The sequence below is a fragment of the Tympanuchus pallidicinctus genome, unplaced genomic scaffold, assembly GCF_026119805.1.
Source record: "Tympanuchus pallidicinctus isolate F22 unplaced genomic scaffold, pur_lepc_1.0 scaffold1, whole genome shotgun sequence".
Classification (NCBI taxonomy): Eukaryota; Metazoa; Chordata; class Aves; order Galliformes; family Phasianidae; genus Tympanuchus; species Tympanuchus pallidicinctus.
The window spans coordinates 61,051,816-61,070,664 of record NW_026294618.1 but is presented as its reverse complement, the minus strand read 5'-3'; the positions used below and the strand labels follow the sequence as shown (position 1 = coordinate 61,070,664).

General features: G+C 35.7%; 1 protein-coding gene across 1 annotated transcript in view; it reads left to right on the top strand.

The window, feature by feature from the left end:
* ESR1 (estrogen receptor 1) overlaps nucleotides 1-18,849 on the top strand; it is a 154,642-nt gene that overhangs the window by 72,368 nt on the left and 63,425 nt on the right. The window contains 2 exon segments of the mRNA XM_052671643.1: nucleotides 5,087-5,277; nucleotides 17,309-17,425. Of these exon segments, the coding sequence (XP_052527603.1) occupies nucleotides 5,087-5,277; nucleotides 17,309-17,425 (308 nt within the window).

The following is an 18,849-nucleotide window of genomic DNA, read 5'->3' as shown; positions in this document are numbered from 1 at the left end:
TGATACACAGTGCTGTTAATATTTTAAGAATACTTTATTATTTAGCTTTCAGATAATTTCATTTCATTGCATTTTTCCTTAATTTCCCACCTTTCAATTATATTTCATTTTTTAAAATTATTTTCTTCCCCTGTGCTGACTTCTGTCCTATTTTCAATTGGTTTCATTGCCTTTTTTTTTTTTTTTTTTTTTTTTAATTTATTGGCTTTAGCCTATAACTTCTATTATTTTTAATACTCTTCCCATTTTCTTTCCTCATTGTTTGTGTCAATTATTTCTTTAAGTCAATCATTCACTACACTAGCTCAGGAATATCTGCTCCTGTAGTACTGTTTAGGTTTCCCTGCATTCACCTTTTGAAGAAGAGATGAGCAAGATTTCTGAGATAAGTCAAATTGTCCAAATAAGTAAGATTGAAGGAATTAACATTACATTTAGTGGGGTAGACAGCAAACTGTAAGGGAATAAGGGAAACAGCTGAGGATAATGGAGAAAAAAAAGGTTGCACCTATATTAGTTGATTAAACTAGGCCAAGATATAGACACGAGCATCAGCATAGTGGCTCTCACTGCTTAATAAGTTGACATCCCCAGGTGGGGTTTTGCCTGTCTGAGTAACCTTCTCCCAGTCTGGGGTTCAGGCCAGAGGTATGCAAAGATCTTTCCCCCTTGGCTGCATAGATGAAATCTTGCTCTTCTGGGGAGGCTGTAGTCCTGGAATCAGTCCCTTTGGTGAGCACCAGCTAAACTTAATCAACAGTGGAGGTTCAGCCAAAGATTGCTGCTGTTTCCTGTTTCTATTGCTAGAACCCATCTTCGCTGTGGTAACCCATTTAATGGCAACTGTTGCCTAATTTAGGACCACCTCCTGGGATACTGTCTAACCTAAAATGTAGTGTCAATTTAGCTGCTTGGTATACAACTACATGTAACACTACTCTCTCTCTCTCTCAAGTTACATCAATACATCAAATTGTATTTAGCTAAATTACAATCATCGACATTTAGGGGTATTTGTTTTAATTTTTCATTTGAGTAGCATATGATCTTTTTTTCCACATTCATTGGATCTACTGTCTGAGAGCACAGTTTTGAGGCGCTTAATGTGCTTAGCATTTTTCTGTTTGTATACTTGGTTGTTCCTACTGCACTACTTCTTGTGATATCTTTTAAGTATTTTCAATTAACTCTGGATAAATAATATTTTATAAATATTTTACACCACATGGTGTAAAATAAACAGCAAATTAATTAGTTTCATATTGAATAGTATAGTATCTCATAGACTAAGTCTATTGCATGGAAAGCTTTATCCTTGCTAGACCTTGGTTTTACTTGAAAAGAACATTGTTTCTGAGGATCTTTACACTGAAAAGTTCCAACCAATCTGGTAAGAAAAATATTTGTCTGCACAATCTTGTATTAAAATGAATACATAGTCTTTCTCAAGGTGTCTCCTTTAACTGCTCAAAAATGTTTCCCCTCAACCTTTCCTTCCTATGAAATCTCTTTATTTTAGATAAAATGAGTTGTGAATAAATGGGGCCTTACCTCACTTTTGGCCAAATTGTGCACTGTGGGTTCATTAAATTCATCCTTCCCGCCAATCAGTTATGACATAAAAATATAGTTTACTACATTACAAAACAATTCCCTCATATATAGATTACTTTTGTCTTATAGTCAACATGAGGTTAAAGATCTCTGGTCTGCTTTAGAGTTTCAGATGATCTGTGAATGTCTAAAATGTTTGGGGATCTTTAACCCGGAGAAAGAAAGGCTCAGAGGAGTCCTTATAGTGGCCTTCCAGAAACTGAAGGGGCCCTAAAGGAAAGATGGGGAGGGACTATTTATAAGAGCATGTTGTGACAGGACAAGGGGAAATGATTTTAAACTGGAAGAGGGTAGATTTAGACTAGATATTAGGAACAAATTCTGTACTGTGAGGGTGGTGAGACACTGCAACAGGTTGCCCAGAGAGGTTGCGAATGCTCCCTCCTGGAAACATCCAAGGCCATGCTGGATGGGGCTCTGAGCAACCTGGTCTTGTGGGAGGTGTCCTTGCCTATAGCAAGAGGACTGGAACTAGATGGTCTTAAAGGCTGCTTTTGACCCATTCTATTCTATAACTCTATGAAAACAGAGGTGTTTTGTTTGCTAACAAATTTACTGAAGAACAGATTCAGTGTGGCATAAGTGGTAAACGTGAAAGTGAATATAAAAAACTGCTTGTCCTGCTTTTTAAGCTCCAAAGCATTTCAATTTTATATGTCTGCTGTATTGTTATATTTGGAAAAAAAAACAGTAAATCATGTGTTCCCTGAGGTTTTTTGCTCTCTAATCTATTCTATTTCACTGGGGGACTTGTAGGAAGGTCTTTATCTGGGGTTTTCTTTTTTTTTTTTGATATGTGTTTCTCTTTGGTAAAAATAGTTGACAAGAACTTTTGGTCTTTCTTTTGTTATTGTTTGCATAGATTACAAAGGAAAGTGTTGAAAAGTTTGCTGTTGTATTTTGGGTAGAGTAGTCTTGCCAACATTATTAAAATTGGTTTAGGTTGTTGCATGATGTTCTCCGGAAGGCTAACAGTTGAAACCTAACTGAAAACTGGATGAAGAGCAGAATGTTATTTTGTGTCAGAAACAGCATCAGTGGTCTGTGATGTGCATAAGCTAGTAGATGATTTATGGATGAAATATGAGATGTTACTTTGATTTTGCAAACTCTGCATTAGTGAGATCCTCTTTTTTCAAAGAGGATCTTCCTTGTATCTTCTAAAAAGTACTTTGGTTGTGATAATGGAAAATTTATTTATTACTCAATTTCATTGCCGTGGTATAAATGGAAGGGGTTGGCAGACTGTTAGTCCGTTTGAGGATCGGACTGGAGACTTTCTATTTTTTCATCCCACTGTGGTTCACAAGGGCCTTAATGTGATGGTTCTGTAAGGCCAATGTTCAAAACTTTGCCTGAAGTGGTGCTTAAGTGACTGATTTTACTGTGTGTTGGGAGTGGAAGCTGGCAAGGTCCTTTGGACTCATTTTGTTTGTAGTGGACTTTCAATATAATTTTGTTAGCAGAAAGACAAATGTTAGCTAAGTAAAATATAAAATGCAGATGCATTATTGGCAGGCATGAGTAATTGTGTTAGTCTCTTGCCTTACTGTGATCCCTTTCACCACTGATCCTCTGTGTATTTGTAGGAAGCAAAACTTTCAGATTTTGCTTTTTTGTGTGTGTGTGCGTGTTTGTGTGTGAAATCTCTTAACTATTCTGGATAGGAGAAGCTTTTCTCTCTATTTGTTTCAGGCAATTTTTCAGTTATTTTTTATTTTCTTATTTTGAGTAAAAATATACATGTGAGTCTAATCTTGATCTGAGTGGAAATAAATATTTTGAAAAGGTGAAAAATTGATTAAATGATATAGCTGCACGCTAGAAGGAACAGGGTAGGGAAGATAAGAAACCGTAACTGATCAGTTCTCAGTAGATAAAAATGAAGTTAATTAAATGAGACACTGAGACAAAGCAAAATCAAAGAAAAATTCAAGACTAGGAGAAGAATAGGAAAACTATCTGGTTTGGCAGATTTGGATAGGTATTTACAAGTATCATGCATGTATTGCATAGAGATTCATAAAATATTCTGTTTTTGCTTTTTCATGCTCTGACATCTGAAATAGGAAATGATTTCTTTTTCTTCCTACTTTTGCAAATTCATATTTTCAGAATTCTGACACATTCTGGTTTTCACACATTGCTTAAAAAACAGTTGTGCCATGTCAGAGCTTCACCATTTACAGTTTTTTCTGTCTTGCACAGATCCTAGGGAAAATAAAAGGACATTACAAATAAGTTTTTGAAATTAGCTGGTATATAAGGCTTGGTAAAGAATTCTGAGTTTAAAAAATGCAGCTTTCCTGAATGATGCCAGTGACAGTTGTAAGGTCTCACAGGGCAAGTCAGTCTGTTTCTCCAGTAACTGTTATTCATTCAATGTTCTTCAATGAAAATATGTAATATTTTGGAACAGAAAGTATATACACAGTGGGACAGAAAGTATATTTTTGGGGGATGGTTGGCAGCACATTTAAGAGTGTATGGGTGATTTTGGCTGATATAAAGCTTTTGAGAGTACAGGTTGGACTGCAGCAGGAGGTGTTGGGGAGTTTTGCCTAGATGAAAGAGAACAGCTGAGAATAATATTCATCAGAAAGCCACAGAAGAGTAATGATTTGGAGCAGGAGGGACTGTTGGTGCCAGATGTCTCAATTCATCAAAATCCAGGATATTTTTTTGCCCTGAAGAAGGAAATGTGACAAGTTTGGGTATGCAATAAGAAATCTGAATAAGACCCCCAGGTTTCCTAAGGATACTTTGAAAAAAGGTTAGGACTCAGGAGTCAAAAGCCACCTGTTAACTAAACAGTAATCAAAACATGAATGGTAAGTGTGTAGTTACCATAATCAGTAGCATACTTTCATGCTTTAACTTGTATGATGTTGACACACCGAATTGGATTTTTCTTCCAAGCAATTTGTAGTTCAGATTCTTCCTGGAAAGTGTGTGACTGCTTACCTTCTAAGGAGCAACTTCAGAGATTACTGCTGTTCCACTTGTTATTTTCACATCCTCTCATCTCTGAATCTTGTTTATCAAGCCTATGGCAATGAGCTGTAATAACCTCTTACAAAATGTGAATTAATTGCCATTTATGCTATAGATTTGTTCTGTTTTCATTTTCAAACTATTTATTGACACTTCAGTCATGCTGTACCCTTTGGACAGGAGAAGGTACACTAAAAATTGCTTTTTTTTTTTTTAATTAAAATTTTTCAAGGTACAGTGCTTATTAACATCAGATTAATAGATTAATTTGTGAAAAATTTCTCAGTATTTAATGATTTCTACACTGCTTCAATTAGAACCAATTAGAAAGCAAGATACAAAGTCAATTTTTTTCCTTATCTGTTCAAAATCTAGATCTTCAAAAACAGATTTGCTCTTCTTTCTTAGTCCTCAGGAGTGGATGAGACTTAACAATGCTGAAACATTTGTTTTTCTTTTGTTTTTCTGCTGCTAACAGGCCAAGCTCTGATAACAGGCGCCACAGCATTCGAGAGAGAATGTCTGGTACCAATGAGAAAGGGAGTCTGTCCATGGAGTCCACCAAGGAGACCCGGTACTGTGCTGTGTGCAACGACTATGCTTCAGGCTACCATTATGGGGTCTGGTCTTGTGAGGGCTGCAAAGCCTTTTTCAAAAGAAGTATTCAAGGTAATAAGCTGCTAAAGTGAATCGCCATAACTTTTTACTCCCGAGGAAGCTACTTGAAATTCCAGCCTGAGCCCAGGACAATAACATTTATTGAGATTTTGCTATCAGTAACTGCTTTCTCCTATGTATGCTTAGCTCTGTATTTGGTGAATGCTTCTCACAGATATGTAATATATTGCTATTTAAACCAAGATAGATTAATGATGAAAAAGAAAAACTTCTCAACATTCTTCTTGGTTTCTGTATGTCTGATTGTGGAGACAGTAAGAAATTTAATTCAAAAATCAATATTGGATCAGAATGACCACTTTTTCAGGTTATGCATTCTCTTTTTTGTGATTAAGTTCCTATCCAATATTTATTTTTGCAAATTCACTGTCAGAGGAAGATTAATTCATATTTATTGATTCCTTAATCTTAATTCAGTGCTCACTTAGCAGAATGGTTCAATCCGAATCTCAGCTACTTGAAGATGTGAGCTATATTTTGAGAGCCAGTGTCTGACAGGAATGTTTCCTTGATGAAATAATATTTATATTTGCCTGCAAAGCAGGGCTTTGAACTGTATGGAATGGTATATTTTTCAGCTGTCTCATGACTAGAAGTATACTGTGCAAAATGTCTGTTAGACTAGAGGGCTTCTAATAGAAACAATGTAATTACTATGACCAATATAATTATTTATTAAAATGCCTGTCGTTCTGTGGGATGACTAAATTTTTTCCTCTGTTTAGCACAGAGAAGTAGTGTAGGGACTAAGTATGGTTCTACCAAAAATTCTATTAGGTATCTCTGGAAATAAAAATGAAACATATAGAAAGAGAAAACAAGCAAAATGCTCTGATTTAGGTAGGTTTCTATAGTTTTTTATCATCTCCGGGTGATATAGGCATACAGAAATTCCTGTTGCTCTTTTTATGAAGTAAACATAGCAAGAAACAGTTTTTCTCATATCGATCACTAGGTGTGAATGTTGCCTGTTTTGTCACGAGACTGCCACTGAGTTAAGTAAGAAATCTTGCATTCCTCTCAAGAACTTTTCCCAGCTTGAAGATGAAAGTGAAAGACTGGCTTTGGAGTAAACACTGATAAATTGTTTGAATGCCAGTGATTAGTTAACAGTTACTAGTATTTCTGCTTTTGAAACTTCTCTAAATGATTTGTAGAAAAGAGAATGGTTACAACGGAGTTTGATAATAAACAAGACTGAGTGGAGAAAGAGTGAAATGCTTTTCTCTTAGCATCAGAAAGACATATTTAAATTTTAAGGTAGGAAGAACAGCTCCTTAATTTGGATCTTTTTCATTATGTGTTTCCTGACTGAATTAGAATTATGTGGAATTTTGAAATTCTGTCCCATCTTACCCATAACGTTATTTTTAAATGTCTGCCTTGTTTCTTATTTTATTATTATCATTTGTATCAATACTAAATAGGCAGAATAAATTGTTGCATCTCTTACCTGTGTTACTTGGTCTTCGGTGATCCAGCAACAAAATGAAAATTGAAAGATTATTGTGTAAAAGTGAAGGTTAGTTGTGAAGTAAACATTCAGAACAGATATTCAGCTTTTGGGCATTATGGATAAAGAAATTAATCTGAGTCTTTCGTTGAGTTGCATTTTTCTATATGAACACTTGGGTGATTCTACCCCAGTCTCTTTGTCTTAAAGTCCTCAACAACAGATCTATTTTTTGTTTGTGCAATAATGCACTCTTTTTAGTAAATTTAGATCTTCTTTACATACACTTGATATAATTTTTAAATAGACAGTCTTAAAGAATGTAAAGCTTAAGTTGTCGGTGTCTCATGAAATAGTTCTCTTAATCATTAACTCCTGTTTGCTCTAATTTAAGCCCACTCCTTGCCTTATCCCTTGTTGGTATGAAGCAGAATTATTGCAATGACCTTTTACACAGTTGAACTGTTATCATATCTTTCCTCAGTCTTTTATTTCTATAGACTAAACAAAGTCATTTCTTTCAGTAGAACATGTCTTCTAGATGTCTGATCCTATTTGTTACACTCCTCTATACTTCCTTCAGTTGATCCACACCTTCTTGGATGACAGCTAATAAATGACATCCACTAATATAAAGAAAATGCTTTATTTTCTGTTTATAATGTGTCTTTAAAAGCAAGAGTAACACACTACTTCTGTACTTTACTATCCTGTATTTCCCAGTACATATATTGATGTAGACATAACTGGTCATTTTTATGATTTTCATCAGAGATTTCATAGCAGAATTGCTATAGTGAGGATTGATGTTTTTAATGCAATTATAGTAAAAATATTCCATGTAGTTCTTAATAGCACCACAGGAAAAAATTACTGAGTACAGGCAGAAAGCACTGTATGGGGTAATCTGTATTCCTCACTATGTAATATTATCCTCAGTGGTATCTATCTTTAGATTATTTGTTTGTGTAAGTTAACCTCCAGAATTTTGAGAAAACTCACATATACATTGGGCTACATTGCACTTTAGATGGGTAGCTTCATTTTTATCCAGATAGTTTGGAATGGCTCTACAGATATTTTGTGAAATTTATTTACTAAATTACCTTTCTTTTCTGGCAAACAGTTAATGCTTAAAAGCTAGCCTGAATTAGTAATGTCTTTCAATACCTGTAACTGCTCAATTATGTTTCAACAGCAGAGGATTGGTGAAAATCTCAGTTTCCTCTTGAAATTGCCAATGCCATTTTGCTTCTTTATGTCATAAAATAGGCTTGGGGACTTTGTTTTGAGAAAGCACTGCACAGACTGCTGTTAACGTATGAACTCTAATGGGAGGAAAAAAATCACACTGCATCAAGATCACTGTGTTGCTTGGTGATGGATGTAAGGATGCTTTATTCTTTGAACAGCATGGGTTTCTGTTGGGTATGTAGATGGTCAACTGACTTGAATCCAGAGGTATAACAAGCCATCACATCATAGCCCACTGTACTCCTCTATTAAAATGTTTATTAATTTTCAGATCACAGTAGTTCATTAAGTCTCAATATAAACTTTATATGCTATTTGTTTATGGGGCCTAGTAGCTTAATAGAAGTAAATTGTTTATAACATTCCTAGCTTTGATCTGTGGACTCAAGAGCTTTCTTACAATGATTGCTAGTTCTAGTGAATTGTCTTCCCATCTGCTAAAAAATTCTTTCTAATTTATACTATTTTGGCTTTTAGGACACATCCACAAATCAATCCAAAAGTACCTAGTATCTCTTCCCAGCAGGAAGTTCTTATAACTTAGGTTGTTACAATCAAATAATCATGATATCATAAGTGAGATTCGGTTCTTGAGTTGCTCACTTTCTTTCTGTTTGCTTAGTTGTAACTTCCTTTGTCCTTTGGCCTTTTCTGATTCCCCCATAATAACCTCTTTAAAATCAAGAGAGCAGAATTGGATGAATTATTTCAATGTTAGCCTTACAAATGCCATTTACAAATGAAAAATCCCCTGGTGACTCACACATTCTTTTCCCCTCCTTCTAACTCTTGTTATTTATATACCCACCAAAGGGTATGGAACAGGAAGGAATTACTCTTAGTATCTCTGAACAGAGTCCAACAAATGCCTGTGCTTATTGGTCTGAGGACCTGCAGAGGGAGAACAAGTGATTCAGAAACTTGAGAGGTAACTCATTAAATTGAAGGGTATCTTGATCTCAGAACTGTCAAAGTACTTCAGAAATCCTAATTTCCATTCCCCTGTCTCTTTCACAAGCCTTTCTAGTTGTATTCAGTGCACCTTCTCTGCATTTCAGGTGTACCTCTTTACAGCTATATGCTCAGACAAAACTCTGGGAAATTTCACAAATATTCAGTTAAGAATTACTTTGTAATGCAAGGCAGTACCAGCTCAGCAAGTGCAGGTTGGCATCTCAGGATGAATAACCATGATGAGGGGTTCCAGAGGATTGTCTTGAATCACAGGCTTGAATCACAGAGATAGATTGGTCTTTGAAGTATAGAATTCTTGAAGCTAGGAAATATTTTAGTTGTGTGGCTTATGGTTTGATTGCAGTTAACAATTTTGTCTTCTGAACATAAAGGCGGAGTTTTGGCAGTGAACATGGAGTGTTATCAACTGTTTTAATTTCACAGTGATAGCTTGACAGAGCTGTACACTTTTGAAAGTATGTAGTTCAAATTTTAGTGCTAGGAGTGGTGGCAAGACACATATTTTCTTCTGGGATGGCTAGACTTGCATTGGTAAAACATGCTTAATAAGTGGACAGTTAGGTAATGCTGCAGTGCAGCATTTGAAAGACTGCCTGTTTGAAAGGTTTCTGAAATATTCCTTTTAATTTTCCGGTATTTCTTTGTGGGTTTTTTTTTTTTTTTTTTTAAATGGTATTTTTGTAATCTATTTGATAACAGCTACAAATGCTGTACTGACTCCAAAGCCAAGAAGACAGAAACCCCCCAGTAAAACTGCTTGCATGTTGATTCTATGAGCTGCCAAGTAGAAAGAGCAAAACTGCAGTACATGAGTCTAAGTGAGACTTACAGAGACAGATGCAGTAAATAAGCAGAGGATTGCACACTAATATCTAATCTCAGGGTGGAAAACACAGTTCCAGCTTGAGAGGTGACGGTTAGAAGTCTAGAAAATGTGTACTTGAAAAGAGCAGAAGGATTGACAGTTCTAATAACCTCTGATCAGCCAGCTTTATCTGAAACTTCTTTTGCTTTATTTTTGTGTATGTAGTCTGAAGTTAAATACATGCTCTGATTGTTGCTCTCTAATGTGTATTTTGAATATCAGAATTCTAATTTATGCTGATTCTTTGTTTCAGGAATGTGCATGTTGAAAGTCAAGTGTCAATACTTCCTTTTTCCTACTCAATCTATTTTGAAGTGGTATTGTTTCAATGAATTCCAAATTCATTGCATTCCTGCATTCAGCATGGATATGGCAGTGATTTAAGATGGTTGCATCCAAGATATTTCCTTATTTTATATGGTCTAAGCAAACCATTGTGCTGCAGTGGACCTTGAACCCTAGTCCGTTTTTCTGTCTTGTGGTAGGATTAACTGATGCTGATTACTTAAATGTTTATTTAGCTGCTTCTTTAAAACCTGTACACTGATCCAGTATCTATCTCTCCTTATCTTTGAAGGCTACTATGAAATCCGAATCTTCCTTCCCACAGGTTAAGTTCATCTCTTATTTTTATGGCTATCAAGCCACAGGAAAAAAAAGTTGTATTTTCCTCTGCAACAGCCTATAAAACACCAAAGACTGTTACTACACTTCTAAAAAACACGTAATTATCATAGAATCTTAGAATGGCCTGGGTTGAAAGGGACCATAGTGATCATCTAGTTTCAACCCCCTTGCTATATGCAGGGTTGCCAACCACTATAACAGGCTTGCCCACAGCCACATCCCGCCTGGCATTGAATGCCTCCAGGGCTTCCACAACCTCCTTGGGCAACCTTTCCAGTGCTTCGCCACCCTCTGGGTGAAAAACTTCCTCCTAATATCTAACCTAAATCTCCCATCTTAGTTTAAAACCATTCCCCCTTGTCCTATCACAATCCACCCTCATAAACAGCTATTCCCCCTCCAGTTTATATGTTCCTTTCAAGTAGTGGAAGGCCACAGTGTGATCTCCCTTGAGCCTTCTCTTCTCCAAGCTAAACAAACCCAGTTCCCTCAACTCTTTCCTCATAAGAGAGGTGCTACAGCCCTCTGATCGTCTTAGTGGCCCTCCTGTGGATCCGCTCCAAGAGCTCCACATGCTTCTTGTACTAGGGGTCCCAGGTCTGGACGCAGTAGTCCAGTTGGGGTCTCACAAGAGCCAAGTAGAGGGGAACAATCACATCCCTCTCCCTGCTGGCCACCCCTTTTTTCTTGCAGCCAAGAGAATAGTGCCCACAAGTCCTTCTCCGCAGGGCTGCTCTCAAGGAGATCTTTCCCCAGTTTGTATAAATACCTGAGATTGCCCTGACCAAGTGCAGCAGCCTGCACTTGGCCTTATTGAACTTCCTAACTCGAAGAAACTCAGTTTATTCAACCTTTTTTACAAGTTTTATTTTCTAGCATTGTAATCTCACTGCTCTACTTGCCCAGTTCTAGGCTCCTCAGTACAAGAGAGACATGAGCATATTGTTGATAGTTCAACAAAAGGCATGAAGATGGAAGGACATGCAGTATCTTTCCTATTAGAAAAGGCTGAGAGAGCTGGGACTTTGTAGCCTAGAGAAGAGGGGAGTTCTCAGGGGAGGATCTCATCAATATACAGAAATATCTGAAGGGATAGTGCAAAGAGGTTAGAGCTATTCTTTATTCACTGGTGCCCAGTGCCAGGAAAAAGGGCAGTGGGCACAAACTGAAGTACAGGAACTTCCCTCTGAAAATCAGGAAAAGAAAAAATGTGTGAAGGAAAATGTAGTTGCTTTTATTAGCCCTATATGAACAAATGTTGAATGTAAAATAAGAAGGTATAACAATTTTAAATTAAAGTGCCCCAATAAAAATGAACAATAATTTTTAGATCTTACTCTTTCCTAATGGATTTCAGAATAGAACAGAAGGTTGTTCCTAATTCCTTTCTTAAGCATAGACACTCACATTCACAGCTTAATTATCCTTGGACATGGCCTTTGGATTTAGAGCTTGGGTTCTCTTAGAAACTACCCATACCTGCTGAGAAGATGAATAATTTTCTGTTTTTAAACTAGCTTGGCAATTCTATATATGACAATAAGGAAAAGGGTCTGGATTGTAAAACGTATTTCCTTTGTGGCCTGTAGGGAGATCCTTCCTCTACACACACCTCTGAAGGAAAGATCATAGAGCCACTGAGGAATCAGAAAAGAGGAAAGGTCAAAATCTGTATATTCTGTATTAAGTCATGTAGTTCCCACACAGTATTCATTTTCTAGTGAAATCTTCACATATGTACGGAATTGTAAACATGAGTAGTTAATTCAAGCCAAATTATCATGATACTGATCTTTCCTTTACTCTTTCCATACACTATTCAGCTGACAGGAAAAAAGAAAAAAAAAAAAAGGAATGAGAACAGACATTGCTTCAGGATTCCAAACCAGCTGCCATCTAACCAATTCAGTAACTCATGGACGTATACATTGTAAAATATAAAAAGTAAAGCCCTAATCTTACTTTATATAAATGTAAAATTATATTTTCTACTCCAGCAGATGAAAATGAAACTGGAGTTTCCACTATGTCAGCATTATCACCCTAAATGCAAAATATAATGCTACCTCAAATACATTATTATTTTTTTTTAATTTTAGAGAAGATAATAAAATAGGACCCATGTTTTTTTCCTCATGACATAAGAAAAAATATACCAATCTAGATTCCAATCTCTAAAACGTCTGTTAAGGAATGTGACATCTAGTTTCTGTTTCCTTATCTGAAAAATCACAATTGTCTTAAATCCTTGGCACATGATTAAACCAACTGCTATGTTAAAGGAAAATTACACACAGTCTCAGGGTATTATTACTCACAGCCTTTTCAATAGGATCTCTTTAGAGACAGAATACATTTTTGAAAAAGTCATAGACAAGCAATGGCTATCTTATTCCCGTAGTTTTTTAATGATATCTCTTGTATTTTTAGCTTCAGCTTATTTGAGCTAAAACGGGAAGAGAAGAAATTTCTCTAGAGAAAACTCCCACAGACAATATGGAGAGGCCAAGAAATAAAAACAACTGTGAATTACTCTTGTGCACTTAAAATCTAACAGTTGTTGGCCACAAGAAAATTAACATATCTTTGTTTTTATTCCAGGCATAACTTCAGATTATGTTTTCTCATGGGCCTACTGAAGAAATTTAGGTAGTCTTACTTTATATTTGGTCCTTGATAATTAAATATACAGTCTGCAAGGAGATATAGTATACTTGCAGTACCACCTGTAAATGAAAATATTCATTTTATTAAAATATTATAACAGTCTTTAACATCAGTGCTCTGAGAAAATCTCTTTACTGACTTTAAACCAATTTCTTGTGCAAAATCAAACCTATTTATGGTTCTCTTTCATTCAATGATACGTGAAGACAGCTCTGAAAGTAATGCCTCCTATTTTATTATATTAGCCTACAATGTAGAGACAAATGTTGATGGCATAGCCCTAGAGGTTGAACCTTCCTGCCAGTATTCCATTACATTTTGTTACCTTATGACAGATGACAGCAGAAGGGCAATCTAACAAAATGGTGTCTGATATGGAAGTGTGTATGAACCAAAGGTGTGTCAGTGAATTCCCCTACATGGAAAAATGGCACCCATTGGCATCATTGACACTTGCTGAACGTTTATGGAGTCCGAACAGTGGATGTGGGCACAGTGAAGTGGTAGGTAGTGTGTTTCAGCAGTGGTGGCAGTGACAGTGGGTACCTCCACAGGTGTAGATATTTACAAGCATGGCATGCAGCCTCTTGCTTATTGCTGGCAAAAATGCATAGGTAATGGTGCTGAATATGTTGAAGAGTAGTGTTTTTTAGTTAAGAATTTCCTGCACCAAATAGTGTTATAGTGCTCTTTGTATCTGTTATAGTTTCCGTGGAAAAAATAGGAAGCATTACTTTCAGAGCTTTAACCAACACACTTTGCTGAAACTACTAGATACAAATACACTGATACTTAAATGTTCTGCTGAATGTAGTAACATTTAACTTTAAAGAAATATGAAATGTTCTGTTGACTGAAACCCTCACAGATAAATCATCTTCCCACTCTGATTCAAGCACGCTTGTCTGTTGCATACACTGCGTGTATCATGAGAACGCTCAGACTGATAGTGATGTGAGTCTCTGAATATAAATATTACATGTTTGACTCATAGTGACAAGAAAGACTCAGACTGCATATCCAACAAGAAACAGCCATGATTATGACAGGCCAAGTGAGGATAAGATGGAATTTCCTAATTTCAACCATTATTTTCTCGTTAACATTTTACTTCCTCAACCTTGCTCCCTATTATATTGGTTGTTATCATATGGACTTAGATCTTTTGACCTGTTCAGAAAGACCTTAGCATATAATAAATGCTGTAAAAATACTTAATTTTGCTATTATTTTAGAATGTGGAATATGCAAACTTAAAAAAAAAAACCCAATACCTCCAACCAGAAAAAAGCTCAATTCCTCCAACCTCTCCCTTCAAGTCTTCCTTTGTGACTGATGACAGTGCAAGTCATACAAATGCGGGGATTAAGATGAGTAATATATGTAACAGAATGTAATTGATTTGCATAAGTTATGTTATTCAATATATAAGACAATAAACTCACTGTCTTTAATCTTGTGCAGGGTATCTGATAATGTATTTTCAGAAAAGCAACAAACCAATAAGAGCAGGGGTCCAAGTGTTTCCCTTTATAAGTATCAGTGATCACTAAAGACATTTCTTCATTTCAGTATTCCTATGATACCAATTATTTTAATGGTCTAATTAGTATCTCCCGTAGCCTGCATTATTCTTTTAGTACTGTTAAAAGAAAGTGTAGGGCAGCTGGACACCTGTTGTGTCTCACTGTCCTATTAATGACTCCAATCAGCAAGGAATCAGTTCTAATAAGCTGAAGTGTTCAGAATCTGCATTGCAAAGAGATGAGCTTTAAGGATAAAGGAGAAAATAGAAAAACTATAAAGACAGTACGCCTCAGATTTATTACATTACTTTACTTAGAACTATAAGTAATCTTTGGGTTTTGCCTGTTCCACACAGTTACATTTTTCTATCTTTTCCCATTCGTGCCACCCCATGTTGCACCATCCCAGTCTTGTCTGTTCCTTACAGAGGAAACTTTCTTCTCTGATTCCAATGATTGAGCACTTGAAATCAGATGGTAACGCAAGGAAGCTGGAATTGTTCCTCCCTTCCTCCCTGCCTCCCTTCCTTATCTTCCTCTTCTTCCCTGATTCATTTGATGATCATTTTTATTGTGTGCTCTACTTATCTAATATTTCTTTCAAGTTGCTTTTTGTTTTCCTCCCACATTGTTCAAACTAATGAAAGACCCATTGGTTAAATGAAATTTAAAAATGTGAAACAGTATTAAATACAGTATCGTCCTCCTTGATGTACAGTTAGACGTCTAAGCAATGACATTAGCTATGGTATTGTACTGATTTCAATAAGGACTGTAGCTTGATTACAGTTAGGATTGCTTTATGTGCTATTCTACAAACAAAATACCATTTTTGAAAATTTGAAGTTGGAAAAAGGAAATATAGGTTCAAATCAAATTAGAACATTATCACCTGCACAAGAACTGTGAAAAAGGATAAGTTGAACCTTACAAAGATCAGCTGGTTCAGCAGAAGTGTTACAGAACATTTTTGTTTTGACCAAAGTGGGAACATATATCTACTTTTCTTATAGAGGGTTGTAAGATGATTTCAGTGCCTGGAGATATTCCATTTCTGAATTTACATTTTAGCTTTACTAGAAAGCAAATCAGATAACCAGTAAAAGCTTTTATTTCTTTGTAAAACATTAATTAATGATTTCAACCTTTCTCTCACCTTGTTTAGAGCTCAGCTTATAAAACCAGGCAATTGGTTGAGGACAGATTCCATAGCTTTTTTTGCTGCTGTTAAGTGTGACCTAATAAGCATGCATTTCCAAAAAAGACTTTTTTTTCCTCCTTTTTCCCCTGTATATATTGTATTTTTATGTGGTTGAGACTTTTCCTTCTTTCTTGATTTTTTTTTTTCCCCTTCATGTGAAATGTCTTGTAGTAGACATAGAACAGCCTGTATCATACTCAAGGAAATGAAAATTAAATGCTCTTTCATGCTGAGATTGAGTTGCATTTCTGTTCTCCCTCTTTACCTCAGTCCAAGAGAATATATATAAATATATACAGTTACTAAATAATAATTTTGTCTATTTGAGACAGCATATAGTCAGCTGTCTATAATAACAAGTTTACCATTCAGCTGCTTATTTTGATTGGATCCTATTTTTGTAGCATTAGAGAACAGATGTTCCTGGTGTAATCCGATAGTCATTTTTACCCTATTTTCTAATTTGTAGTCAAGGATAGATGATTTGATGAGACCAAGGCTGCTGTCAAACCTCTACCCTACTCTACCTCAAGCAAATCGCTTGACCTGAAAGAAAGAACAAACAGTTCTGCACTAAAATTGTTTCGTTTTGTGCTGTACCTTAGTTGCATTTAGATGAATACCAAGCACCAGTCTCCTTATCCTTGCTGAACTTTGCCTATGGCTGGAAAATAATTTGATAGCAGGCTTGAGAATATACTTGATACTTCTTTTTTAAAGGAAAAATGAAGGGAAGAGTTGGCATTAACAAATTATGATAAGCTAAAAACTTGTGTAGAAAGAATTGAGCCACATAATAAAGGAGGAAATGGAGCTCTGAAACACAAGGTGCTGGTGTCAAACTTAGTTGCACCAGATTGGTAATAGAAGAATTTGTCATGAAAAAAATGTGTTTTTTTGCATGTATTAATTAGGGATTGGAGTTAGGGATTGATTTATCCCTGATGTACAATTACATTAATATTTTTTGCTTCTATTTTATTTGGTTTTTCTTTTCTAAACTGTCCCAAGTTGTGGTAAATGTCTGAAAAAGCTCTGTAGAGAGGTCCTTTTCATTCTATAAACCTATAACCATTTGATGCTTCAGCAGCACAACGAACACACAGATCACATGAATTTCTCTTACTAAGAATAAGAAATTCAAGATAACTTATTCATATTTCTCTGTTCCCTTTTGTGGCTGTTTTGATTGTTAATTTTTACAAATTATTCTATAGATGTTTTCATTTTTATGATAATATTCTTAATATTTTGAAGTACCTGTATAAATGTGTGCTGTGAATTTTTAGCGTTATTAACATCTTTTTATAGGTAATGACAGCATTGTTCCTGAGATGTTAGGTGCTGTATTAAATGCTGAGTGAAACATATGATAAAATATTATAGGCAATTTGTAATGCCTGTTGTTTAAGATCATGTGTAACTTTGTCCTTATTTTCCCTCTGGCTTTACAGGGCACAATGACTACATGTGTCCTGCCACTAACCAGTGTACTATTGACAAGAACAGAAGAAAGAGTTGCCAGGCCTGCCGACTAAGAAAATGCTATGAAGTGGGAATGATGAAAGGTGGTATGTACACTGCAGTCAACAAATCCTCAGCATTGGTGTCTGCCTTCCTGTCTTTTAACTTCATTGGACAGATGATACAGTTCCTAAGCAGGAATATTTTTTTTTTTCTGAGCTGAAGTATATTAAATCAAAGAACATTTAAATAAAAAATAAAAGCAGCTCAAATCCTGTGTTTTTATTCTCAGCCAAATTTACATCAAAATTTGGACTTTGATGGACCTATTATTCTTCTGTTAATATTTTTAATGCATGATTTTTTGGGTCTCTGTTTGTAGAAGCCAGATTGTGATGAAAGAAACTTAACTCAAGATTTTGTAGCATTTTGCAGTTCAGTGTGAGAAGCACTGGTAATCTCAGATCAGTCCATATTTGTTAAAAAACAGCAGCAATAACAAAGCAGAAACCTGTGAATATCCAATACTTATTCATTTAGTTCTTGAAAGGAAAGTTAGTTCCTTTATTCCAGTACTGTATACATACTGTTTATGTGAACTAATTTTAACAAAACTGAAAGGCTCGCTTATTTAATGTAAACTGGACAAGATGCCAATTCATTGGAAGATAGGTAAGTAGTAAATGATGTCAGAGAAGAAGAATTAGTCACTGAATGCCTCAGCTGAAGTGGCATACCAGTGAATTATTTTATACATATACTCACTCATAAAGTTTTGGAGGCAAAATTAGAAATAACTAACAGTGCAGAATAATTGCCATTGTGTGTTCCTAGATGGAAGAGTTCTTCAACTTCCCACAGTTTCCCTTCGGGAAGTTATACAGGACAATAAGGTCTCCACTGAACCTCATTTTCCCCAGCCTAAACAATCCCAGTTCCCTCAGCTGCAATATTTGACAATTTGACAACTGACAATATTTGTCAAAAGCAGAGAGAAGTCAAGTCCTAAGAATCTATATTTCAGATGAATAGGAAATCATGGAAAACATTTGCTCTAAATCAGAAGAAAACTTTATAATAGACCACTAAAAATTCAGATTGCTTTTATTAATGAGGAATATTCACTGGCTTTATCAAAACCTATTTTAATGCAAAAAGTTCGCAAAGCAGTAAGCATTCAGAAGAGAAAGGAATAGAACACATTTTACGTGAGGAAGAAACTAATTGTTAAAATAGAGATTAGAGATTGATCCTTCTTTTTTTTTTCTGGCATACCTAATGTTTACTTATTCCATGATGAGCAGACCACATGGGAACAAGAGAAAGGAGTACCTCTTCATGTCTATAGTTCACAGATCACATAGCAGTTTCTAAATCCAGCGGTGCAGTTGGCTAAGACAGGTTTGGGAATCCTGGGAGAAAGATTAAAGGGGAAAAGGTAAAGGTGCTGCTGTCCTTTGATGTTGTATATGCATTTTTCTCAAATCGAGAATTAGAAGGGAGCTGAGACTGATTTTATTACTCTCTGTGT